General features: G+C 49.7%; 1 protein-coding gene across 2 annotated transcripts in view; it reads right to left on the bottom strand.

The window, feature by feature from the left end:
* The window catches only part of Ak8 (adenylate kinase 8), a 121,875-nt gene that overhangs the window by 60,420 nt on the left and 38,962 nt on the right, over positions 1–22,493 (bottom strand). For both annotated transcript variants that reach the window (XM_038337621.1, XM_038337622.1), the window contains 3 exons: positions 22,025–22,225; positions 17,708–17,839; positions 13,734–13,823 (listed from right to left, as the gene is read on the bottom strand). In XM_038337621.1, the coding sequence (XP_038193549.1) occupies positions 13,734–13,823; positions 17,708–17,839; positions 22,025–22,225 (423 nt within the window). The remainder of the gene's footprint in view (positions 1–13,733; positions 13,824–17,707; positions 17,840–22,024; positions 22,226–22,493) is intronic.

Here is a 22,493-nt window from a genome sequence, read left to right as displayed (position 1 = left end):
TGGGTGGAGGTGTGCTTGAGGTCCTTTGCTGAGCCAGGGCTGGTCTGAGCATGTGTGTTCATTTTAATTCAAGTATTAATTTGTGTCATCGTGATGACAATGCTGTGAGCAGAGTGACAGCAGGGCCTCAGACATAACTGAAGCCTAGCAGGAGGAGGCTACTTGCCTGCAGCTGCAGAGATGAAGGACGGCAGAGCTTGGATGGATATATAGTCAATCTAGGCACTGGGTGGCTCAGTCAAGCTCTGTGCTCTGCCAATGCCTTTAGGAGAAGAACTCTACACAGGTGAGACCAGGAAACCTGCACTGTGCCCATCTCCACACTGAGCTAGGGGAAGACAGTCACGGCATAGGAAGGCTGCGAGAACCTGCAGTTATTATATGTGGGAAGAAACCAAGCCAGTCACATGAAGACTACAGGGGGAGATGCCTAGCTAGCCCTAGCTGTCCCAAGCTTATCCAAAGCACAATGCACAGGGATGGGGAATCTAGATTTGACTTGCTAGCCCCAGCAGAGGCATAGGGAAGAGGCCCAAGAGGAGAAGAGTCAGATGTGAGACTCTGGAGGACCAGCCAACAATCTGCAGGAATTCACATGTCAGCTAACCCCACGTCAGGGCAGAGTGGAAGCAAGGCCTCCCTAGGGACCTATTCCAAATCATCATGCTAAGTCAAAATTGTTATAAATTCGCCTCCATTTTATGACATAGTAGGCCAGCTTGTCACACTACAACAGACCACTGGGTACCAGAGTTATGGCTGCTCCTGGTTACCATGGAGACCAGGCATCCAAAACAGGTGGCTGTCACAGGAAGAGAGCAAGATCTCCAAAAAGTATACACGAGGCTGGATGGATGGCTTGGGGGGTGGAGGTAAAGAGCTTGCTGTGTAAGTATGAGGACCTGAGTTCGGATCCCAGCACTCACACGAAAGTGGGATGGAGGCACACACCTGGCAGTCCAGCCCTGAGGAGGTGTGGCCAGAGGATCCCTGGAGCCTGCTAGCCAGCCCGTCTAGCCTAACTGCTAAGTGTCAAGTTCAGTGACAGACCGTGCCTCAAAGAAATCGGGTAGAGAATGATTGAGGAAGCCACTAGCAGGGACTTCTGGCCTCCAGAGGTGCGGGCACATCCAAACACGCATGCAACATATACATCCAATGCATCTGTATTCGTACCAGCACAATAGCCACGATTCCCGTCACTGAAGCAGGGTAACGAGTAAGCACTGTGCGTGCTCTGTGCCTGGATGCTGATGTTGCTATTGTTTCAACTACATTTATTTGGGGGGGGGGGGCACCGCCACAGCATGTGTGTGGCGGGCAGAGGACCAGTTGTTCGAGCCTGTTGTCTGCCTTCGCCATGTGGGCTCCAGAGACCAGATTCAGGTGCCTTTGTCTCCCGAGACATCTCACTGGTCCCTGTACCTGGCATGCCATTGATGGGCTCGCACACAAAGCAAGCTGATGAAGCTGAAGACGATCACCTTACAGGCAAGGAAGCTGAGGCCTGAGAGGTGAGCGGCTTGCCCAAGGCCACACGGTTGAACGTGTGTGGCAGATGGGAACTCAGCTGGCATGGTTCTGCTGTCCTAATAACCAGGGTGTCCATGGTCCAGACTAATGGTAGGTGGCCTCTCTGGCACCTCCCACAGGCAGTCACCTTTCTGTTCTTTCTCACTTACACAGAAACAGGCAGCAGAGGGCAGGAGGCGGCACGTAGGTTGTGAGGGTCAGCAGGTCAGTCTTGGTACTGTCTACTGCACGAGGGTCTGGGTCATCTGTCACCTGCCTACCCTGCTCTGTCCTCATGAGCCTGTTGGTATCGGGCACTGAGGAATAGCCCATCCAGCCCCACTGCAGAGAAGAGCACAGGCAGACAGGGAAATGCCAGTAACCCCATTCACGCTCAACTGGCTGGGAGGATTCAGTCAGGGCCAGGGCAAGGGGGATGAAGTCCTTCCTCCTCACTCCCAGCCCTGAATCCCTGCACACAGGCTGTGCTACCTGGAGGCGAAGACAGAAACTTCTTCTTCTCTGTTCTTAGGCCCCATGCCCTCTAGTCCCCATCTGGTCAGGGCCCTCTGTACTCAGCATCTTCTGTCACCCCCTGCCCCTTGATGCCCTAATGGCACTCAGAGTGATGCAGACAGGTGTGAAGCCATAGGCTGCATCCAACAGGACTACACCAGGGTCCCCCACGCAGGGAGGCTCCAGCACTGGCTGGACGATGAGCTCCTTAGATGTTCCCATCCCCCCCCTCAGCCGGATTTGTAGGTACAGAGGCACAAAAGGCCATAGTGGGGAGGCGGCCCTCTTCAGTGCACCCCAGACTTCAGCAGACCCCACTTGAGAAAGAAGCAATGTTGCTTCCATTAATTGAGGACACTCCCAACCACTCCTGCCTTTGGGAAGGCCTGAGATGGGCTTGACTGCAGTGCCAGCCATGCCAAGGGCTGCCCAGATGGCACACTGGGGACCTCCTGCCTGGAGAAGCAGGCTGGGCTTCCAGGGACAACCTGTCGAGGACAATTTCACAGCTGAGTGCTTTGCACTTTCATTTTTCTCTGAGGCCTCTTTGGCTGCCCCCGGAGAGGAAGATGCCTCCAGACACTCTGGGTAGCAGGACACTTTGCACTTCTGGGCTCTCCTTGGACTGCCTAGCAATGTCTGGATTTATTGTGTTATCGACTGAATACCCGATACGCAGTAAGCTCTTGGAGGCTGCAGGAAGTCTAGGGCGGGTACCAAGCAGCAGGGAGGAGTGGGTTGCCTGGTTTCCTGCTCCAGCTTGAATCCATGAAGGAAGAATCTTCAGCTGCCTCAGTTTCCCCCACCAGACTAGTTACTGAACAGAAAACTTCATGGCTCGTGCTGCCAAGGCAATGCCCCTTTCTGGATGTCATTCTGATCACGTAGAAAGACAATGTGCCTTTCAGCCATTTTAGATTCATCTTTTGAGAGTTCTCTGTTTAGGGCTGTACCCCATTTTTTTTTAAAATTTATTTATTATGTATATAGTGTTCTGGGCACCAGATCTCATTATAGATGGGTGTGAGCCATCATGTGGTTGCTGGAAATTGAACTCAGGACCTCCAAAACAGCAGTCAGTTCTCCTAACCTCTGAGCCGTCTCTCCAGCCCCTGTACCCCATTTTTAAAATTGGATTATTTGTTCTTTTGATGTCCAATTTCTTGAGTTCTTTGTATATTTTGGAGATCAGACCTCTGTCTGATGTGGGGTTAGTGAAGATCTTTTCCCATTCTGTAGGCTGTCGTTTTGTCTTGACCATGTCCTTTGCTTTACAGAAGCTTCTCAGTTTCAGGAGGTCCCATTTATTAATTGTTTTTCTCACTGTCTGTGCTGCTGGGGTTCTATTTAGGAAGCGATCTCCTGTGCCAATGCGTTCAAGTGTACTTCCCACTTTCTCTCCTATGGGGTTCAGCGTGGCTGGCTTTACGTTGAGGTCTTTGATCCATTTGGACTTGAGTTTCGGAAATGAAAAGCCTCTTGAAGACAAATGAGCAACTAGGCTTCCGAGAGGCACAAACCTGTTGATAGAGGACTGGGGACACACGTGTGTACTGACCCCCTTGCTAAGAGCATCCTCATTAACAGGCCCTTGGACCCTCAAAATGCAAAGAGCACTTTTACGCCAGTGGCCTGTTTGGCTAGCCCGGCCGCCGCTCCCTGCTGGGCCAGAAGGAAGACTGTTACCTCGTTTCCATAAGGAAGTCTTTGTAGCAGTCCCAGCGGAGAAGTCCAAAGTTTGATTTGAAAAAGGGAGCTACTTCAAAAGCATTGTCAGACAGAGGTGAGGGATCCTGGAGAATGCATACATTACAGGGGGTATCCATTAATCCACCTTCAGGCCACCCTCCAGCGGGCCTCTGGCTGGGATGAGACTCCGGGGGACAGGCATCGACGTACCTGGGGGAGGCAGGGTGAGGACAACCCACGTTGATAGAAAAGTAAATTAATCTATTTAGGGCTTGCTGCTTGGACTGTGTGTGTGTGTGTGTGTGTGTGTGTGTGCGCGTGCTCAGGGGTGGGTGGGTGTGCACGCGTAGAAAAATGAAAGAAAAACGTGGGTTGTTTTTTTTTTCAATAATAAAAAGGAAGTTACTCTGCGGGGCCCCTAAAGCTTGTGAAAAATTAAACTCGACGGATTCAAACTGTCCTATTTCCACTTCAAAAGGGAAGAGGCGCTGAGCTCTTCCCAACTTAGCTTCAAACGCCCAGCACCCTAGAAAATTTCTGTAGAAAAATAAAGGCTGGCTGTTCCCCCAAGCGTGTGCCGGTTACTGTGCCCGCTGTCTCTCCCTCCACTAATTATACCCCTGTGAGTCTATTAATCAACTGGTAAATTATTTAGAGAGGCCTGCGCTGTCTTCAGCGCGTACAAACACACCACACTGGAAGGCTGCTGGTAGCGGGCAGAGGTCCCCGAGGGTCTCCCCTCGGCGGGAAGGCAGCTCGCAGCTAGCACGGGCTCCAAACAAGGATCAGCTTCCTCTTGCCTCCTCAGACGGGGGCTTTGCACGGTCTTTCAACTCCGCAGCTCTTTGCAAGTTTTAAACAAAAGGGGAGAGCAGCCTATTGTCGACTCTTTCGTGTGCATTTAGCGATGAGAATATTAATTCCCCATTTTAAACAAAACGAGGCATTGCAACTAGGCTCTGATGTAGGCGGCCTCCTGGGACCCGGACTCGTAGAATGCTCTCAGAATTGCTGTAATCGTCCCAGTTTGGGCTGCATGGCTCGAATTACGCTAGCTTGTTTTGCTAGGTGATTGTTCAAGTGAGGGTCTCAAATCTCCCTCAGACCTCCCACCTCTGTTGAGATTCTATGAGACCTCGAGGGACCTTACTAGGCAGACATGTTTAGGAAATCGAGGCTGTGTGGGAAGAAATGCTGCTAACTCCAGGTAAGGATCTTTTCCAAAACACACCAGAACTGTCATTTTTATTATGCCAATTAAATAGCTATAGTCTCCCCTGAAAGTAGGCGCATGCCTAGGATGTCCCAAGGAATGTGCACCTTCCCGCTCTAACTGCTGGTTGTCAGACAGGTGAATTGGGAGTCCATTGCAAGCACGCCAAGAGCCAACTAGGCAGAGCTGTGGACTGGATGACTGGAGAGACAGGAGTGGCAAAAGCTAGAATCCAGTTCCAAAAGCCCCATTAAAGAGATGGGTCCTTGGGCTGGAGAGATGGCTCAGTGGTTAAGAGCACTGGCTGCTCTTCCAGAGGTCCTGAGTTCAATTCCCAACAACCACATGGTGGCTCACACCATCTGTAATGAGATCTGGCACCCTCCTCCAGTGTGCGGGCATACATGGAGGCAGAATGTTGTATACATAATAAATAAATCTTCAAAAAAAAAGAGATGGGTCCTTGCAGGCAGGGTTCTGATGGGACCAAGCATGCTGTGGACAGCTCACGATAAAAGCATCACATATTTAAAGCAAAGATAAGCTAGGCCTTTAGCTGGGTTTTGTTGGTGTTTTGTGGTTTTTTGAGACAGTCTCCCTGTGTAGCCCTGGCTGGCCTGGAACTCTCAGAGATTCACCTGATACTTCCTGAGTGCTGGGATCAGAGGCATGCACCACCGGACCCCTGCCCTTTGGCTGTTTTTAATTCTCTGCTGTTGAAAACTCAAGCAATATCCAAGAATGAGACCAATGACCAGATCAGGGGCAGACACCACCCTCCTGAACCAAGGCGGGGTGGCAGTGAGTCACCTAGGGGACCACAATCTGTAAATGAAATCTAGCTCCCAAAAAGACAGAACATATTTGGAGGTCCTTCTGTTTATGGGTTGCTTTCACTGGTTAATCAATAAAGAAACTGCTTGGCTTGACAGGGCAGAACTTAGGTAGGCAGAGAAGACAGAGCTGAATGCTGGGAAGAAGGGCAGAGTGGGAGATGCCATGGATCTCCTGCCTGAAACGGACACTGGTTAGAATCTTGCCGGTAAGCCACAGTCACATGGCCATACACAGATTAACAGAAATGTGTTAAATTAAGATGTAAGAGTTAGCCAATAAGAAGTTAGAGCTAATGGCCAAGCAATGTTTAAATGAATACAGTTTCTGTGTGGTTATTTCAGGTGTAAGCTAGCCGGATGGCTGGGACGGAACAAGTGCCCTGCTCTCCTGCAACGCATGTTTTCCAACCAGGTGAGTCAGCACAGCCAAGCAAGGTCAGAAAACCAGATATTTGGAAGACAAAGTCACAATGGCCACTTTCCTGAGGAAGCTCTGGGTCTCTGAAACTCAGAAAGTCCACAGACACCTTTTGGGAGGACTGAAGCCAGGGGAAGGAGCCGCACACGATACCACTTGGAGACACCATCATTGTAAGCGCACACTGAGACCTCGTAGCCCCTTGCTTGGCTTTTGGGAGAGAACCTTGGCAAGCACCGTGGACTTCCACAGAGGCAAAGGAGGCCGGCAGTGCTGATCAGAAATGCTGGCGAACTCACCTTTCTGGAATCCTTTTTACTCATTTCTTACCCAGGCAAAAAATACCTGAAGCTAGAGCCAGGCTGTCAGACCAGGCCCTGTGGGCTGTACGGGAGGCTGCCTGCCTACAGAATGGCTCGCATGGAACGCAGGGGATAGATTCATTGTGTGTACTGAAGTTCAAGTCAGAAGGAGTTTGGCAGGTCAGACCTATACATTTCAAAGTCCGGGGCACAGAGTAAGTGTCCCACTGGCCCTCTGTCTGAGGTGCTGTTGCCTAGAGCTGGGACCAAGAGATTGAAGACAAGCCAAGATGGGGCCCTAGGGTCCTTTGGCCAGAAAACGTAGAAAGATGGGGGGGGGGGTGAACAGTCCCGTTATTAATTTTGCTGCTGATTTGAGAGAAAGAGGTGTTGGCAGCATCTGTGAGGACAGAAAGAGAACATCACCAAGTCCACAAAGGTCACAGCTGGGACAGAACATCACAAGGCCCAGTGGGGGGCTCAAGAGGAAGGGGTTCCATGGGGGAAAGATGACATCTGGATCCACCCGGCTGAGCCGGTGACAGAACTGCGAGGGTCACAGGGACGCAGAGCTGTGAGGCTCTGGGGCATGCACGGGGAGAGGAGACAGGATGGGGCCTGAGCCTGCCACAGCAGGGAGGAACTGTCTGTGGGAAAGGTGACCAGGAGGTCAGGAACAGTCGCACGGGCGAGCGGAGAGCTTACAGCGGACTTAGGGGTTCCCGGGTGAGTCTGAGGTGACTGATTTGGGATGAAGTTTCCATAATGGGTGGACCACATGGCAGTGACAGCAACCAGCTCAGAGGCCCCAGGGGCTTCTGGACCACAGCGTGTCTCTCTGTCGTTTTTACTTTCTTTATTTTATTTGATACAGGTTTTCATGTAGCTCAGATTGGCTTCAAGCTTAAACTACAAACCAAGCAGTGGTGGCGCACACCTTTAATCCCAGCCCTCAGAAGGCAGAGGCAGGTGGATCTCTGAGTTCAAGGCCAACCTGGTCTACACAGTGAGTTCCAGAACAGCCAGGGCTACACAGATACTGGGCTACAGCCCTCAAAGAACAAGAAACAAACAAAATACCCCCACAACAACAACAAACAAACACTATCAAAACCCAAACTTTAAGCTTTGCAGCTGAGGATAACCTTGAACTCTTGACCTCTCTCCGTCTTATAAGCACTGTGATCACAGGCACATGACACATTCCTTGACACTGTGATTACAGGCACAGGAAACATTCCTTGGCGTTTCACTCCTTGATTCTGTTTTATAACTCTCTCTGCCTGGTTGGCCAAATCCTTTACACCTTGCAGGTATTTGGTATTTCCACATTCCTAAGACTGCTGTTGGCACTCAGGGCGAAGGTACTAGACTATGTTTGGGAATCTGAAGAGGGGCATCTGAGATGCCTCGATAGACTCCCATGTACACACACACACACACACACACACACACACACATACATATACACAAGCACACATATACAGATACACACATATACACATATAACACATACATATACATGCACACAGACACAGAGAGACATACCCACATACTTATACATACATACATACACACATATACACACATGCACACACAAGATCTATCCATCCATACACACACACACACACACATTGCAAGTAACAGGGGAACAGCTATGGTTGTGTGGTCTCCTTCTGAATCTCAAAAGTGTGACAGAGTTTACCAACTTGTCCTTTAGCATCCAAGAGGGACCTTCTGACATCGGGTGTAAAAAGACACAGCATGGCTTCTTTCAGGAGGGTCCTTCTGAGCATCCGCCTTCCACTGTTGCCTCTGCCAAACCGAGGTTTGTCCTGGGCAGAGTCTGAGGGTCCATCTCCCAGGCCCACCATCAGGATGTGAACATTTTGGGTGACTTTCCCCAGGCGGGAAGGACTGTGACTTCAGATCCCAACTGCATCTCTCCTTGCTAGCTCCAGCTGATGGTGTTTACCTTCTGCTCTGGGGACTGCCTTCTCGTAGGCTCCGCCTCTGTTTTCTTTTCTGTTGCTATGATAAAATACTAACAAAATCAACTCACAAAGGCAATGGGTTATCCTGGTGGGAAAGTCTAGGCTGTGTGAGCCTGAAGTAGCTTGTCCTGGCTAGTTTTGTGCCAACTTGATACAAGCTGGAGTCATCTGAAAGGAGGGGACCTCAGTTGAGAAGATGCCTCCATAAAATCTGGCTGTAGGGTATTTTCTCAATTAGTGGTTGATGAGGAGGGCCCAGTCCATTGTGGGTGGGGCCACTTCTGAGCTGGTGGTCCTGGGATCTATAAGAAATCAGTCTGAGCAAGCCAGTAAGCAACACCCCTCCATGGCCTCTGCCTCAGCTCCTGCCTCTGGGTTCCTGCCCTGCATGAGTTCCTGTCCTGACTTCCTTCAGTGGTGAATAGTGCTGTGGAAGTGTGAGCCAAATAAACCCTTTCCTCTCCAAGCTGCTCTGGTCAGGCTTTTCATCACAGCAATGGTCACCCTGGCTAAGACGCAGCTGGTTGCAGCACAGCTACAATCAGGAAGCAGAGAGCTATGATGCAGGCTGTTGCTCGGCTCCCTTTCTCCACTTGCACAGTCCAGGACCCCTGCCAGGCAACGTTTCTGCACACAGGTAAGCTGGGTTTTCCTGCATTAGTTACCAAAATTAATACAATCCTGCACAGGTGTGTGCCTCCAGGCTTGTCTCCTAGGTAACGGCTGCAGGTCAGGTTGACAGAGAACACTAACCATCACAGGGTCAGGATTTGGGAACAGCCCTCACACCTGAGGGTCAACACACCTGTGGGCTAGGGCACTCTCTCCAATCACAGACGTTACCGCTCCTCAGACAACCCTCCTCCAAGAAGCAGGCATGGCTGTGGACGGTCTGGCCGTCCTCTCTTCCACCTCACCTTCCTCTGAAAACACAACTGTGGAGCATCATTAGTGCCCCTCCTGCCCCAGATTTTGGGAAGTGGCCCCTCCACCCAGTACGTGTGTCCCCTCTCCAAGGTCAGCACTCGGGCTGGCTTGGCAGCTTCTCCCAAGCCCACTAATGAGGCCCTGAGCGGTGATATTATGTAAATGCACCTCTTGCTATGCTGTGAGACAAGACAGCAGAATGCATTGCTTCCATTGCGAAGGTCTGGTAGTGGTGGTTGTTGGGTCATTAATTTGTAGGAAACGTGAACGGCTGGCAGTGTGTTGTCTAAACAAACACAGAGGTGTGGAGGAATAAAACACCAAGGAGTGAGCCGTCCAGAAAAACACCTGTTTCCATAGTCACAAGACCCCAGGCCATGATGAAAGCCAAGCCTGTCAGCTGGGCCTCAGAAGGGCCTCCTCAGCATGTCTGGGTGGAGGCTGAAGGAGCCAGACATCTTGAGAGGAAATGGCTCCCCATTGCTCCCAATTGCACCTCAGAGATGTCTGAGTAAGCCAAACACCTGGCATCCACATCCAGTGAGAAAGACAGAGGAAGAAAATTAGAGAGCCATGGGCCTTAGGACCCCACAAAGAAGCAGTGAACGACACCTTCGGGGTGACAATGACATGCCCACTGTCACTCTCAGGGGCGGGGACAAGCTGTCACACTCTCCAGCAACAATACCAAATCTTCAAAACTAGCCTGTGACCTAAGCATACAATCGGTGTAAGGACCTGGTGGGAGAGTTGACAACACCGGAGCAAAGAGCATTTGCAAGCAGCCGGGCAACCACACAGCCCAGACCTCCACTGACGATGGGGCTAGGGTATGGGGCAGTGTATTTGCCTAGTGCTAGGGTTCTATCCCCAGTGCTTTATTAAACAAATAAAAATTGGGTACAAAGAAACACAAGCAACAGCAATTCACAAAGAATGAAATGCACAGAACAATTATCATATTATAGTCAACCTTACTAACCTCGCTTGTAATCAAAAAGGTGGTCACAACTAAAAACAGATTGGCAAAGTTAATTTTCTGGTAGGCAGAATAACACTCCCCCAGCCTCCAGTGGACATCTATACCCTGAGGCAGCAAGCGTCAGGAACAGTTTCACAATCTCAGCATCTGCTTGGCTTGGACCGTGCATGCACGCGCCCCTCCCGAAACAATGCATTCGGCAACCTGTTACGCAGCCTAAGAACTCCCGCCCGCATCAAGCTGTGGCTATGCCTGCTTTAGACGATGGAACCAAGTTACTCCTGGTCCTACTTTGGTTTCTGTTGCTTTGATGAACACCATGACCCAAAGCAACTTGGGGAAGAAAGGGTTTATTTGGCATATAGGCTATGGCCCATCACAGAGGGGAAGCCAGGGCAGAGGGAAGTCATGGAGGCAGACACTGAAGCAGAGGCTACGGAGGAATGCTGCTTTCTGGCTTGTTCCCCATGACTTGCTTAGCTTCCTTTCTTCTACAGCCCAGTCCCATCTGCCTAGGGATGGCACCACCCACAGTGGGCACCCACATGAATCAACAACCAAGAAAGAGCCCACAGACATGCCACAGGCAAATCTGATGGAGGCAACTTCTCAATTGAGGTTCCCTCTTCCCAGGTATGCCTAGGTTTGGGTTAAGCTGACAAAAACTAACCAGTATCCTCTCCTTAGTGGGCCCCTTAATAATGCCCCATTCCCACTCAATCCTGAACACAACCCAACAATTATAGGTTATGGGTTGGGACAGATTACACTGGTTTTAGGAGCATGTATAGTAAGAAAAACTGTGTTCTTGAAGAACATTTTTAGGGCAAGTTCTCTATTTAGCATCTATGCCTATGCCTAATGAGTGTGGTTAAACCAGATACATTATGGGAAGGATGGTTTACACAATCTATTCATCAAAACAAAGACCAGTCTTCACTGCGCTCATTACAACCAAACTCCTCCCTCTCTAAAACCCTATAAAAAGAAAGCCCTTAACAACAGCTACTCCTGGGGTCTCTATCAGTTGACAGGGTGCTTCTGATCCACACTATTGCTTTGATTTTAAGTAAAGCTTCCCTTCTACTTTTGCACATTTGTGTGATTCATTATTTTGGTCCTTGGAATAAGAAGCCAGGAATAGCCGGGTGAGGTGCACATGTCTTTCATCCCAGCATTCAGTAGGCAGAGGCAAGCAGATCTGTGTGAGTCCAAGCCAGCCTGGTCTACAGAGTGAGTAGGTCTACATAGAGAAGCAGAAGAGAGAGACAGAGACAGAGAGAGGGACAGAGTCGGACACAGATAGGCTCCACGGCTTGGCTTCAGAAAGGGAGAAGGGCCCAGCAGCCCGAGGAATATAGGAAGCCTCTAGGAGCTGGGAGAAGAAGGCAGGTCCTGGAAAACCCTTTAGTTCAGGATTTCTGACCTCCATAATAAAATAAACGTGTTGTCTTGAACCACAAGGTCTGCTATATCAACAACAGCAGGCAAACATGCTGGCAATAGCCAGAGGTGGCAAAGAGACGGAGGAGGCAGGCACGTACTGACAGAGGCATGCACACAGGGACAGCATTCCACACGTCATTGCTAATGGGTATGACTTTTGGTGCAGTGGATAACTGGATATGCTGTTCAGCTTATATACACGAGAAAACACACTTCATAAAATAACCCAAGAGATGCAAACTTGGAAACTACTCAAACACTTACTTTTTTTGTAATTTCATATGGGGGGGCATGTGGACATGTTACAGGAAGGGTCCATCCCTTGCGAAGTCCATGACTGATTGCTCTGTTCCTTGACTTGGTCACTGTCTTTAGCTCTGATTTCCTAGGTGCTTGCTGGTGGGAGCTAGTTTTTTACACAGTCACGAATAGCATGGCACAGGGCAAAAGTCAAGGCCACCTGCTACATGCTCTGGCATCCTGTTCATTCACTCAGTGCACATATCTGCAGTGTGGAACCTGGCACTGTGGAGGGCAGGGGCAGGACTCGTGGACACACATCAGGTGCCACTGTGCTTGCTGCTACTGTTGCTGCTGTTGTTATTATTCTTTTCTTTTTGAGGAAGGGTCCCACATAGTTCAGGCTGACCTTAAACTTGCTATATAGCTGAGAATAATTTCCAACTCCCAAGTGCTGGGATTTCGGGTGGGTATCACCATGCCCAGTTCATGTGGTTCTGGGGATCCAACCTGGGGCTTCATGCATGCCTGGCAGGCACTCTACCAACTGCGCTGTGTCCCAGTCCAGCTGCCCTTGCTTCCCACCTCCTAGACCCTGTGCATTGACAGTCCGGGCAATGAACATGAAAATCTTGCACACATAAATTCTTCTCTCCATCTCACTGCCAAGATGCTTGGACCTTTGAGAAGCATGTGGGGGTTGGTTGGGGCAATACTGGAATCTGAACCAGGCCATAAAGCATTGCAGGAGTACACTGGTTCTCAGGCTGCCCAACACCCCCTGCCTCAGGAAGCTGGCCTAGCAGGAAGTCCAGAGGTGCCCTGTCTGGAGACTCAGATCCAAGAATGTTTTCAGACTGTAAATGACACATGGTCCATGGAAAGGCTATCTGATGCTGCTTCCCTAGCAAGCCCTCCTCTGGGCCATCTGTGAAAAGTGGACCTTCTCAACAGGAAGAAATAGAATGTTCTAAACCACCAGTGGCAAGCCACCACATCTGTGACTTACCTGGCGTGGGACCAGATGTGGGTGCCACTAAGCATTTCCTAAAATAACAAACCACAACTGTTGTAGAATAGAATATTTAACTATGTAAGATGCGTCTCGTTTGTTTGTGTCGCAGAATAATTGTTTAACTATGTAAAGATGCCTTGCTGTTTTATCTTGCTTGCTGAAGACATACGATTGGTCTAATAAAAAGCTGAATGGCCAATAGCTAGGCAGAGGAGGAATAGGCGGGGCTGGTGAGCAGGAAGAAAAGGGGAGCTGGCCAGCCAGCCTGGGGGCCAGCCTGCTGGGGAGCCTGCCAGACAGGCAGACATGGAGGAAGCAGGAAAGCAGGATGGATGGTCGCACATAGATGAGGTAAACGAGCCTCAGGGCACACATAGATTAGTAGAAATGGGTTCATTTAAGTCAGAAAAAAAGGAGAAAAAACTAGAGACTAGCCTAAGCTAAGGCTGAGCATTCATAATTAATAATGAGTCTCCATGTCATGATTTGGGGGCTGGTGGTCCAAGAAAGTTTGTTGCACACAACCAGGGCACATCTGCATCCCCAAATGCCTGTCCCCCCTTTTCCCGGCCTATGCCCACAGGTGGACAGAGCACCTGCCCTGGAGCCACGAGGCTGGCGGTTAGTGGCAAGTGTGGCCTACCTGTCATCCTCTTTTCAAAGAACGGCTGGATGAGCTCCCCGAAGCTTGACTTGGCCGCCACAGCTTCCTTCAGTAGATGCCCGCAGGAGACTGGGGGGAAGAGGAGTGGAGACACTGTTAAATTTTAAAGAGAAGGAAAGATGGGAAAAAAAGACACTCTGGCTCACTGCCTGCTGGGGTGGGAAAGGTCACCGAAAAAATATAAAAGTGTGTGTGTGGGGCATCCAAAAGGAAGCAAATATCAAAAAGGAAGTTGGAAGGGAAGGGAGAGGGAGAAGGAGAATGAAAAGGAATGCATTTGCCAAAGAGCATTAAAAATGGACCGCTCGGGAAGACACTAACGAGGCTGTTGCTGACAGGGAGGCTCCTGCAGGGCCCTGGCTATACCCGAACTGCCAAGCAGACTTGGCGCTCTCTGGGTTGCAGAGGAGGAACAGCGTGCAGTTGGGGGCATGCTGCATTCATATTCACAGCATTTGATGCAAGGGGGTTGGGGAGCATCGTGGTACCCCAGCCCTTCCATTGGCACAGGGCTGGAGGGATGGGGGTTTCGTGAAAGGACCAAGGGGCTTCTCAGACACACTAAGTCATAACTGAAGACCCTGCTGGAGGCCCTCTGGTGGGTGCCACTTTCTTCATTCCCCTTGGCTGCATGCTCACTGGCAGTGGGGCCTTTTCTGTCTTGCCCCACTGTGTCTTCAGCCTTGACCCAGGGCCAGCACATGGGAGGGGTTGGTCAGTGAATAGTGAGTGAAAATCAAAACAAAAACAAAAACAAAACCCCGAAGGCTCTCATCCCTCGTCAAAGCCAGAGCTGTTTTTCAATAATGCCTATGCCTATGTGTCTGTGCACACGTGTACAGATACCTGCTTAGGCCAGGAGAGGCCACAAGATGCCCTGGAGCTGGCGTTACAGGCAGTTGTGAGCCACCTGACATGGGTGCTGGGAACCAAACACAGATCCTCTATAAGGAGCAGAACATTCTCTTAGCCCTGAGCATCTCCTCAGCCCAAGTGTGTGTGTGTGTGTGTGTGTGTGTGTGTGTGTGAGACAGAGACAGAGACAGAGAGAGGATGCATGCATGCGTGTGTGTGTGTGTGTGTGTGTGTGTGTAAAAAGTCATATGAGGGTGTCAGGTGTCTTATCGCTTTCTGCCTGTTCCTTTAAATCAGGGTCTTTCTCTGAACCTTGGTTAGTCTGGAAGCCACCAAGCCCCAGAGATCTTCCTGTTTCTGCTCCTCTTGGAGCTGGGGTTACATGCATGCATGGGACACCTGGCCTGTTATGTGGGTGGGATCCGAACTCCCCTCCTCAAGGTCACGTAGCACTTAACCACTGAGCTATCTTTCCAGTCCCAGCCAGGAGGCTTGAAAGCTATATTGTTAGTCACACAGTCTTGGCTTATAACCTTCAGTTAAGGATTTTCTTGTCCATACGAAAGAAACCAAAATAAACCCTGAAATGATCTGCATAGCAAAGACCAACTACCACAGACTTAGTCCTTGACAACCGAGGAAACCACAAGACACAGACCAGTGTGAGAGAGTCTGTCCGTGATGCACTGTGCTGTTTCCTTTGATTATTCAGTCCTGACAACCATCCCTTTCATACGGAAACTGAGACCCAAAGAGCTAATAACCCAGGTCAGCTGGTAAGTGACAGGGCTGGGACCCAAATGCAGGTCTGTACATTGAGCCCAGTGCTCAGCCTCCAATCCAGTGCTCAGCCTCCAATTCTGGCTGGGGAGGCGCAGTGGTAGTGTACCTGAAGGAAGGGAAGCAGAAGAAGGAAGCATAGGAAGCCAGAGAGCCAGAGAAAGATGGGGAGGCACACTTTGCAGCTCCAGTGACAGGCAGCCCTGGGCTGTGATCCTTGTCACCTGGATTTCTATGGTGTGTGTCTGTGTATCTGTGTACATGTATGCACACACAGGTATGCAAGTGTCTTAGCCCATGTGTGGAAGTCAAAAGGAAGCTCTCAGGCGGCAGTTTTCCTCAGCCATCTTGATCAATCTGGGTCTAGAACTCAGGCCGTGAAGCCTGTGTGCTACCCCCTGAGCCATCCTGCTGACCCCATACTTAAAGTTCTTAATGCAGAAGCACAAAATCCACTCTCAACACAAGCACCAATGTGTCCAAGGATGAGAATGAAAACTACTGGAAAAATCAGAAAAAAAATGCAAACTTTTGCATGAAAGGAAATGGACTCAGAGCCGATCAACAGACAATAGATCTGACGTCAGAATTAGCACACCAAGACTGTAGAAAGGAAATGAACCACAGAATCAGATCAACAGATAATAGATTGTCAGAATTAACACAAGAAAGGAAATGGACACAGGCTCAATCAACAAACAATAGATTATCAGTATTAGCACACCAAGGCTGCAGGGCAGTGGAGCAGAAGTGCATTTTCAACTTTAAAGGAAAAGATAGTTAAAATGAACAAACAGATGGGGACCAGCTGAGACATAGAAACCAGATGAGAATTCTGGAACTGGACAATATAATCTGGTAAATGAGAAACATGGCTGTGTCTAAAGGCAAGAAAGGAGGAATGGAAGAATCTAAAACAGTACAGAGCAGGGTAGTGGACAGGTCAGGGCTGTGATGGACAGGCTAACACACACCACCAGAGTCCCAGAAAACAGGGAGCGGAGCAGAGGGACATAGAACACCCAGAACACAGCCGTGGCAGTATTTCAGATTTTGGTGACAGATACATCCAAGAATCTGTGTGTGTCCCAGGAAGGATAAACATCAAGTAAGCCATTCCTTTATGCAACTGTACTCAGATTGCTAAAAGCAAAAAGAAAGAGAAAATACTAAAAGCAGCCAGAGGGGGAGAGAAGATACTTCTATAGGCAGGGTGACAGGACACAAAAATAATCCGAGTTCTCATCAGAACACACAGGCCAGACGACAGTGGAACACCACCTTCAAAGGGCTGGGAGAGGGAGGAAAAACACAGCCAGGCCTGCCAACATAGATTTCTATATGTAACGAGCATTCTTCAGAAATGAAGGCAAGAAAATGATATTTTCAGACATATGAAAGGGAGAGAATTTGTCACTGGCAGTTATTCAGGGAAATAAACGTTAAAGAAAATTCTTCAGGCTCAGAGGAAACAAGGAGAGGTGGGAACAGCATCTTACCATGAACTGAAGCCTGGGGAAGTGTGGGTAATGGCAAGGCTGTCTCTCCACCTCATCCCCTGTGTCGTTAAAAGACAAACGTCTTAAAGGCACACATTTATTCAAAGTGTGGCCATGGTTATATTCTGTCTCTAGTACACACCTGCATGCACACATCTGAGCAGTGTATGTGCATATTGGTGTCTTTGGGGACAGTCACTTTCTGAGAGGTTAGTGGGCTGTAGCACACGGTGGGTGGAGGGGAGCAGCACCACGCTGTGGGTCTGCAGCTGCTTCTCCCTCCCTCCTGGCCCTCGATCCCACTAACACAGGCCAGCGGCCCAGGCCACCTGGGACTACATCTGCAAAAGACCCCGAGAGCTGATTTCAATATTTTTCTCTCCGCCTGGTAAAATATTTATTGAAACTATGCAGAGCACGGCGTCTTCCTCTGGTGCAGAAAGTGTTGCCTGTTGTCACACTGACCTGGGTTGGGGGAGCTGAGCCAGGCCCAGAAGGAAACTGCAGGGCCCAGCGAGGGGCTGCTTGGAAGCACTGGGGGGCAGGCTGTGGGGAGGGGAGGGGAGCGAGTGCTCCAGGAGACATGAAGATGGACAGCTAGAAAATGTTCAGGCCCCTTGGGCTGTGGATGTGATTTATGGATTACTGTCTTCATGGCGATGTCCTCTGAAGGAAAACTTTCTATGCTGACAGAGGTGAACTGAGTAGGAAAGGTTAAGCAGGAAGGAGAACCGTTACTGTTTCTTCCCAACAGCCAGGGACACACAAAGCCTGGGCTGGTAGGAGGCAGGTTAGCCATACTTCCGGTGAGATACTCACTGTCAACAAGGCTGTATCTCTGGGCCAGGAGGGCCGCCTGCAAGCTCTTCCCACTGCCCAACGGCCCACATAGCAGCACCTTGGGGGTGAATGGGGCATTGCATCGGTGGCCAGTTTGGACGTAAGTCAGAGCTGGAACAAGAGCAAATGAGAATATCAAACCCAGGTCCGATGAGGGAAGGAGCCTGCTCACACCCCTGCGTGGGCTCTGCAGCACAGAGTGACCCTTCAGTGCACCTGACATTCGAACCACCAAGGAATTATCAGGGAGAAGAACCACAGAAGAACCACACGGCCAGGTTCAGAGGTGCACAGGGAGGGACACAGCTTCTAAGCACTGTCCTGGAACCGCTCCACAGCGTGCGGCAGGCAGCCGTGTTTGCCCCCAGTTCCAACTGGCTGTGTTGGAGGTGGGAGGCTGTCCTAGACATGAAAGCATCTCTCATTTACTGTTCGGTTAGGCGCTTTCCAGTCTTCGTCCGGCCTGAGCCTCTAACCTGAAGCCCCAGAGCCAGGCTGGTCTCCTAGGGGAGGTGAGTGCTGTGTGTCGCACAAAGGCTTTGATAAGTGCGGAGGGCTGAGAAGAGGCCTGGTGTGCAGGGACTTCTAAAGGACTGGGGAATCGGTGGAGAATAATTTGTATGGCCTCACTCCGGGGACACTAACTTTGTTCCAAGACTCCAAAAAAAAGCAGTAATGAAAAAGGTTGCAGGAGCGGGCCAACTCCACCACGCTCTCCTGATCTGTGCCGTTCCTCTGGCATTTGATGAAGAGAAGGGTGGAAAGATAGGGGTGAACATCTTGAACAAAGAGGAGTCTTCACTGTGGGAAGGCACGGGGCGCCAGAAAGTTCAGGGAAGGGGTACTTCGCATCAAGCAGGTCCTCTTCTGTGCCCGCCCGGAAGAGGGGAGATGTAAAAACAGGAGGAAGGGCTGCCAGAGGGCTGCCCGGTGGGAACCTGCATAGACAGCTGCCACCAAAGAGGCTGCAGACTTGGTCTGCACAGCCTTCAAGGCAAGGTCTCCTCCTCAAGACCTCACCTTCTGCCAAGGCCCCCAGGCTGTCCCGCATAAGGCCAGCTCCAAGTGGCACCTGCCAATCTTCCTTTGTCAAGGAGATCCCATCCTGAGGAAGGGCTCATCTTATGGGGGACTTGTAGGTGTGCCCATCATGGGATTTGCCAGTCTTGTGGCTCAAGTGGCATTTGAAGCTCAACCTGGCCTCTACCCATGAGATGCCAATAACAAACCAATAAATGTGTTTGAACATGGTCAAATGTCTTCCCCTGGAGGCTGAGAGAGGGTGGTGAGGCAAAAGGAGCCCAACTGAGAGCTAGCAGCAGTTGTTCATTATACAGACTTTGAAATCTTGTGGGGGTTGCATGTATGGTTTATCCATGGGTATGCATGTGTGTGTTTCTATGGGGGATTGCATGTGCACATATAAGTTCCTGCGTATGGGGCCATGAGGTCAATGTTGGTAGTCACTGTCTACCTTATATTTCTAGGTCTCTCACTGAACCTGGAATTTACCTGTCCCTGCTTCCCCATAACCAGGATTATAGGTCTGTGCCATTAGACCAGCCTTTAATGTTTTTTTAATTGAATTTATTAGTTTGCACCCATGCACACGCCACAGTGCGTATGAGGAGATCAAAGGGTAGTGCTAGGGAATCAGTTCTCTCCTTCCACCGTGTGAGTCCTGGGGATCGAACTCATGTTGCCAGCTTTGGTGGGGGGTGCTGGGAATCCAAACTCGGGGCCCCCATGCCTGAATAAGCATCCTACAACTGAGCTGTCTCCCCTGCCCTGAACTCTGGCATTGTTACAGGATCGTCTCACTGGGTCATTAAGGTTTACAGATCCTTCTCTTCAGAACTAGCAGCACAGGTGAGTTAGAGTTGACCACCGCCAAGGCTGTGGTCACCGCTGTTGTGGACACATCGCACGGTGGCAACGTGGGAACTGCTAAGTTAAATATTCATTGGTTTGACCTGCCATTCCATGAGGAAGCTATCATCCTTGTCCTGTTGTACAGACAGTTAGTGCCGTCTGGAGTCTTGGTAGAGTCATGACAACCCTCTCGAAGTTACCGTTGGGGTACCGTTCCTCCTCTAGAACAGCCCAAAGCAGGAGACCCTTCCATAGCTCTCAACTCTCAGGCCTCTGTAACCCAGAACCTCTGAAAAGCACAGACACTACAGCGAAGCAGCCTGCTTACAAATGGTGCCTAATTTACAGTAAATAACTAAGTTAATTAGAAGTAACGATCCCCCAGACAGTCTCCACATCCAGTTATTCTTTTTGGAAATAGATGGCGTCTGGATGCACTGAGATTAAAAAAACAACACAGAGGGAATCTTGCAGTCCGATTTTCAATTTATCTCTCCACATTATTAATTAATAATAATTAATATTTAGATGCTCACATTTTTATTTACAATTCCAGGCATGAATTCTTTATGAATGATCATATGAACTTTTAAATTTAATTAAGTAATTTAGAAGTAATTAATGTGTAAACTCGGAACCGTGGCATAAGATTACTGTGGTAGATGTTTATCTTAAAAGCATGTGTTTGCTACTAAAGATCTTCTCAAGATGCACAGCTCTGGAAAATTCAAGGAAGTCTCAACCTGACATGGTAAGCAGTACCACCTTGTGGACGCCTGCCCACTGGTGATGGCAGGCGGCAGAGGGTTGACAGAGAAGTGTCTGAAACCCACACCCAATCAAAAGGACACTTACCTTTCTGGTGTGTGTGAGAGTGTGCTTGCTTGCTCACAGGCACGCATGAGTGTGTGTGCACATTTGTGTAGAAGTCAGAGGACAATCTCGGGAGCCATCCGACTTGTCTTTTAAATAAAGTCCCAGGGGCCTGGAGCCCACCAAGTAGGTGAGGCTGGGATCCGTCTGTCTGTACCTCCCTGCACTGGGATTACATGTATGTCCTGTCACACCTGACCTTTTTACATGGGTGCTAGAGATTACACCTAGACTCTCATGCTTGCAGCACAAACGCTGTTTCCCTCCCCACTTTTACGATAGGGTCTCATGTATTTGCTACACAGCTAGGATGGCTTTCACTTTTGATATCCCTGTCTCTACTTGGCAAGTGCAGGCACTGCCTCGGGGGCACGCTGGGCAAGCACTTCACCAGTGAAGCCACACTGGTAGCCCTGCGAGTTTTTCCAAATTCAAATTTAAAATTTTGCAGCAGGGTCACCCTATACTTCCCAGGCTGGCCACAAATTGTCTGTCTTCCTCCTCAGCATCCTAAGTACTGGCTTTACAGAGATGTCCTGCCACACTTGACTTAAAACGATTTGTCTTTTGTTTTGTTTTTGTATTTTTGCTTTCTTTTTTTTCAAGACAGGGTTTCTCTATAGCTTTGGAGTCTGTCCTGGAACTAGCTCTCATAGACCAGGCTGTCCTCGAACTTACAGAGATCCTTCTGCCTCTGCCTCCCAAGTGCTAGGATTAAAGGTGTGTGCCACCACAACCTGGTCTGTTTTTTTTTTTTTTTTTTAAACACATTGTCTCATGCAGTCCAGGGTGGCTTCCAAAGTTTCTGTATAACAGAGAGGCTCTAATCTTCTGTTCCTCCTGTCTGCATTTGCTGAGGGCTGGGATTACAGGCGTATGCCACCATGCCAGGTTTTATGTGGAAGCCAATACTTTGCACATCCTACCAACTGAGCCACACCATCATCTGAATTCTATTTTCTTGAAGAGATTTAAAGCGTCTACGAGAAAGGGGCCATCAAGGGCCTCAAATGTCTGCTGACACCTTCTTGTGTCGAAACACTTTAAGTGCCTTTTCCCCTGGTAGCACACGTGAGGGGATAAGTGGATTTTGAGACATCAAAACTTAAATTTTTTTAATATTTATAAATAGCCCATTTCTTCAAGGCTGCCCTTGAACGCCTATCACTTATATGGATGGCCATGCAGTCTGGTGGTGGGCAGCAGGCAATCTATCCGGGCTCGTGGAATACCTTGCCTGCTTTGGGTTGATAATGAATGTGTTTGTTTTTGTCTTAATCTTTATATAGTTCTCTTTCTTCTTATTCAAGATCAGGCCTCAAGTCTTCGCTACCATCATACCTCTCCCTTTCTTTATCCCCCCCCAATACACTGTCAAACCCTCTGTGGCTGGGGATAGAGTCACACCCAGGGGTCCCTGTCACTCAGGGTCCCCACACATCCCAGCTGCTGCTGCTGCCAGTCTGAGGGGTAGTGGGATGAGCAGGGTGGTCAGGTGGTCAGAGGGACCCCAGCCCTTGTGTGGTTCGATGTGGGGCAGCCTGCCTTTACCCTGGTAGAAAACGTCCACACATGGCTGGTCCGCGCTGATGGTTTTCAGGATTTTGGGGTAGGAAGGAAGAATCCTGATGATGTTTCTGTGGTATTCTAGCAGCCTCTTTGCGGTCTCTATCTCCGAGATGCCTTCTGGCTCTATCAGCCGGTTCTGTATTTCAGGCTCGGGGGGCCAGTCGAAGGTGGTGTGGTAGATCTCTGCACAGGGAGAAGCACGGGGTTGGAGTATCCACCCAGGGCTGCCGCGGGCTCTGCTGCACTGCCTGTCTCATTGCCAGGGCATGTGACTCACCATCCCCAGCCATCAAGGCTCTTACATACAACAATGCACGAATAACATCAGCCGCTAGTCGCAACAATAAAAAGACAATGATGGGCTGGGGATAGATGGGTTGGTAGAGTGCTTCCCTCAAATGCACAAGGTCCTGGGTTCAATTCCCAGCACCTCATAGACCACGTGTGGTGG

This window comes from Arvicola amphibius, chromosome 7 (genome assembly GCF_903992535.2).
Source record: "Arvicola amphibius chromosome 7, mArvAmp1.2, whole genome shotgun sequence".
NCBI lineage: Eukaryota > Metazoa > Chordata > Mammalia > Rodentia > Cricetidae > Arvicola > Arvicola amphibius.
This window is presented reverse-complemented; position numbering and strand designations above follow the sequence as displayed.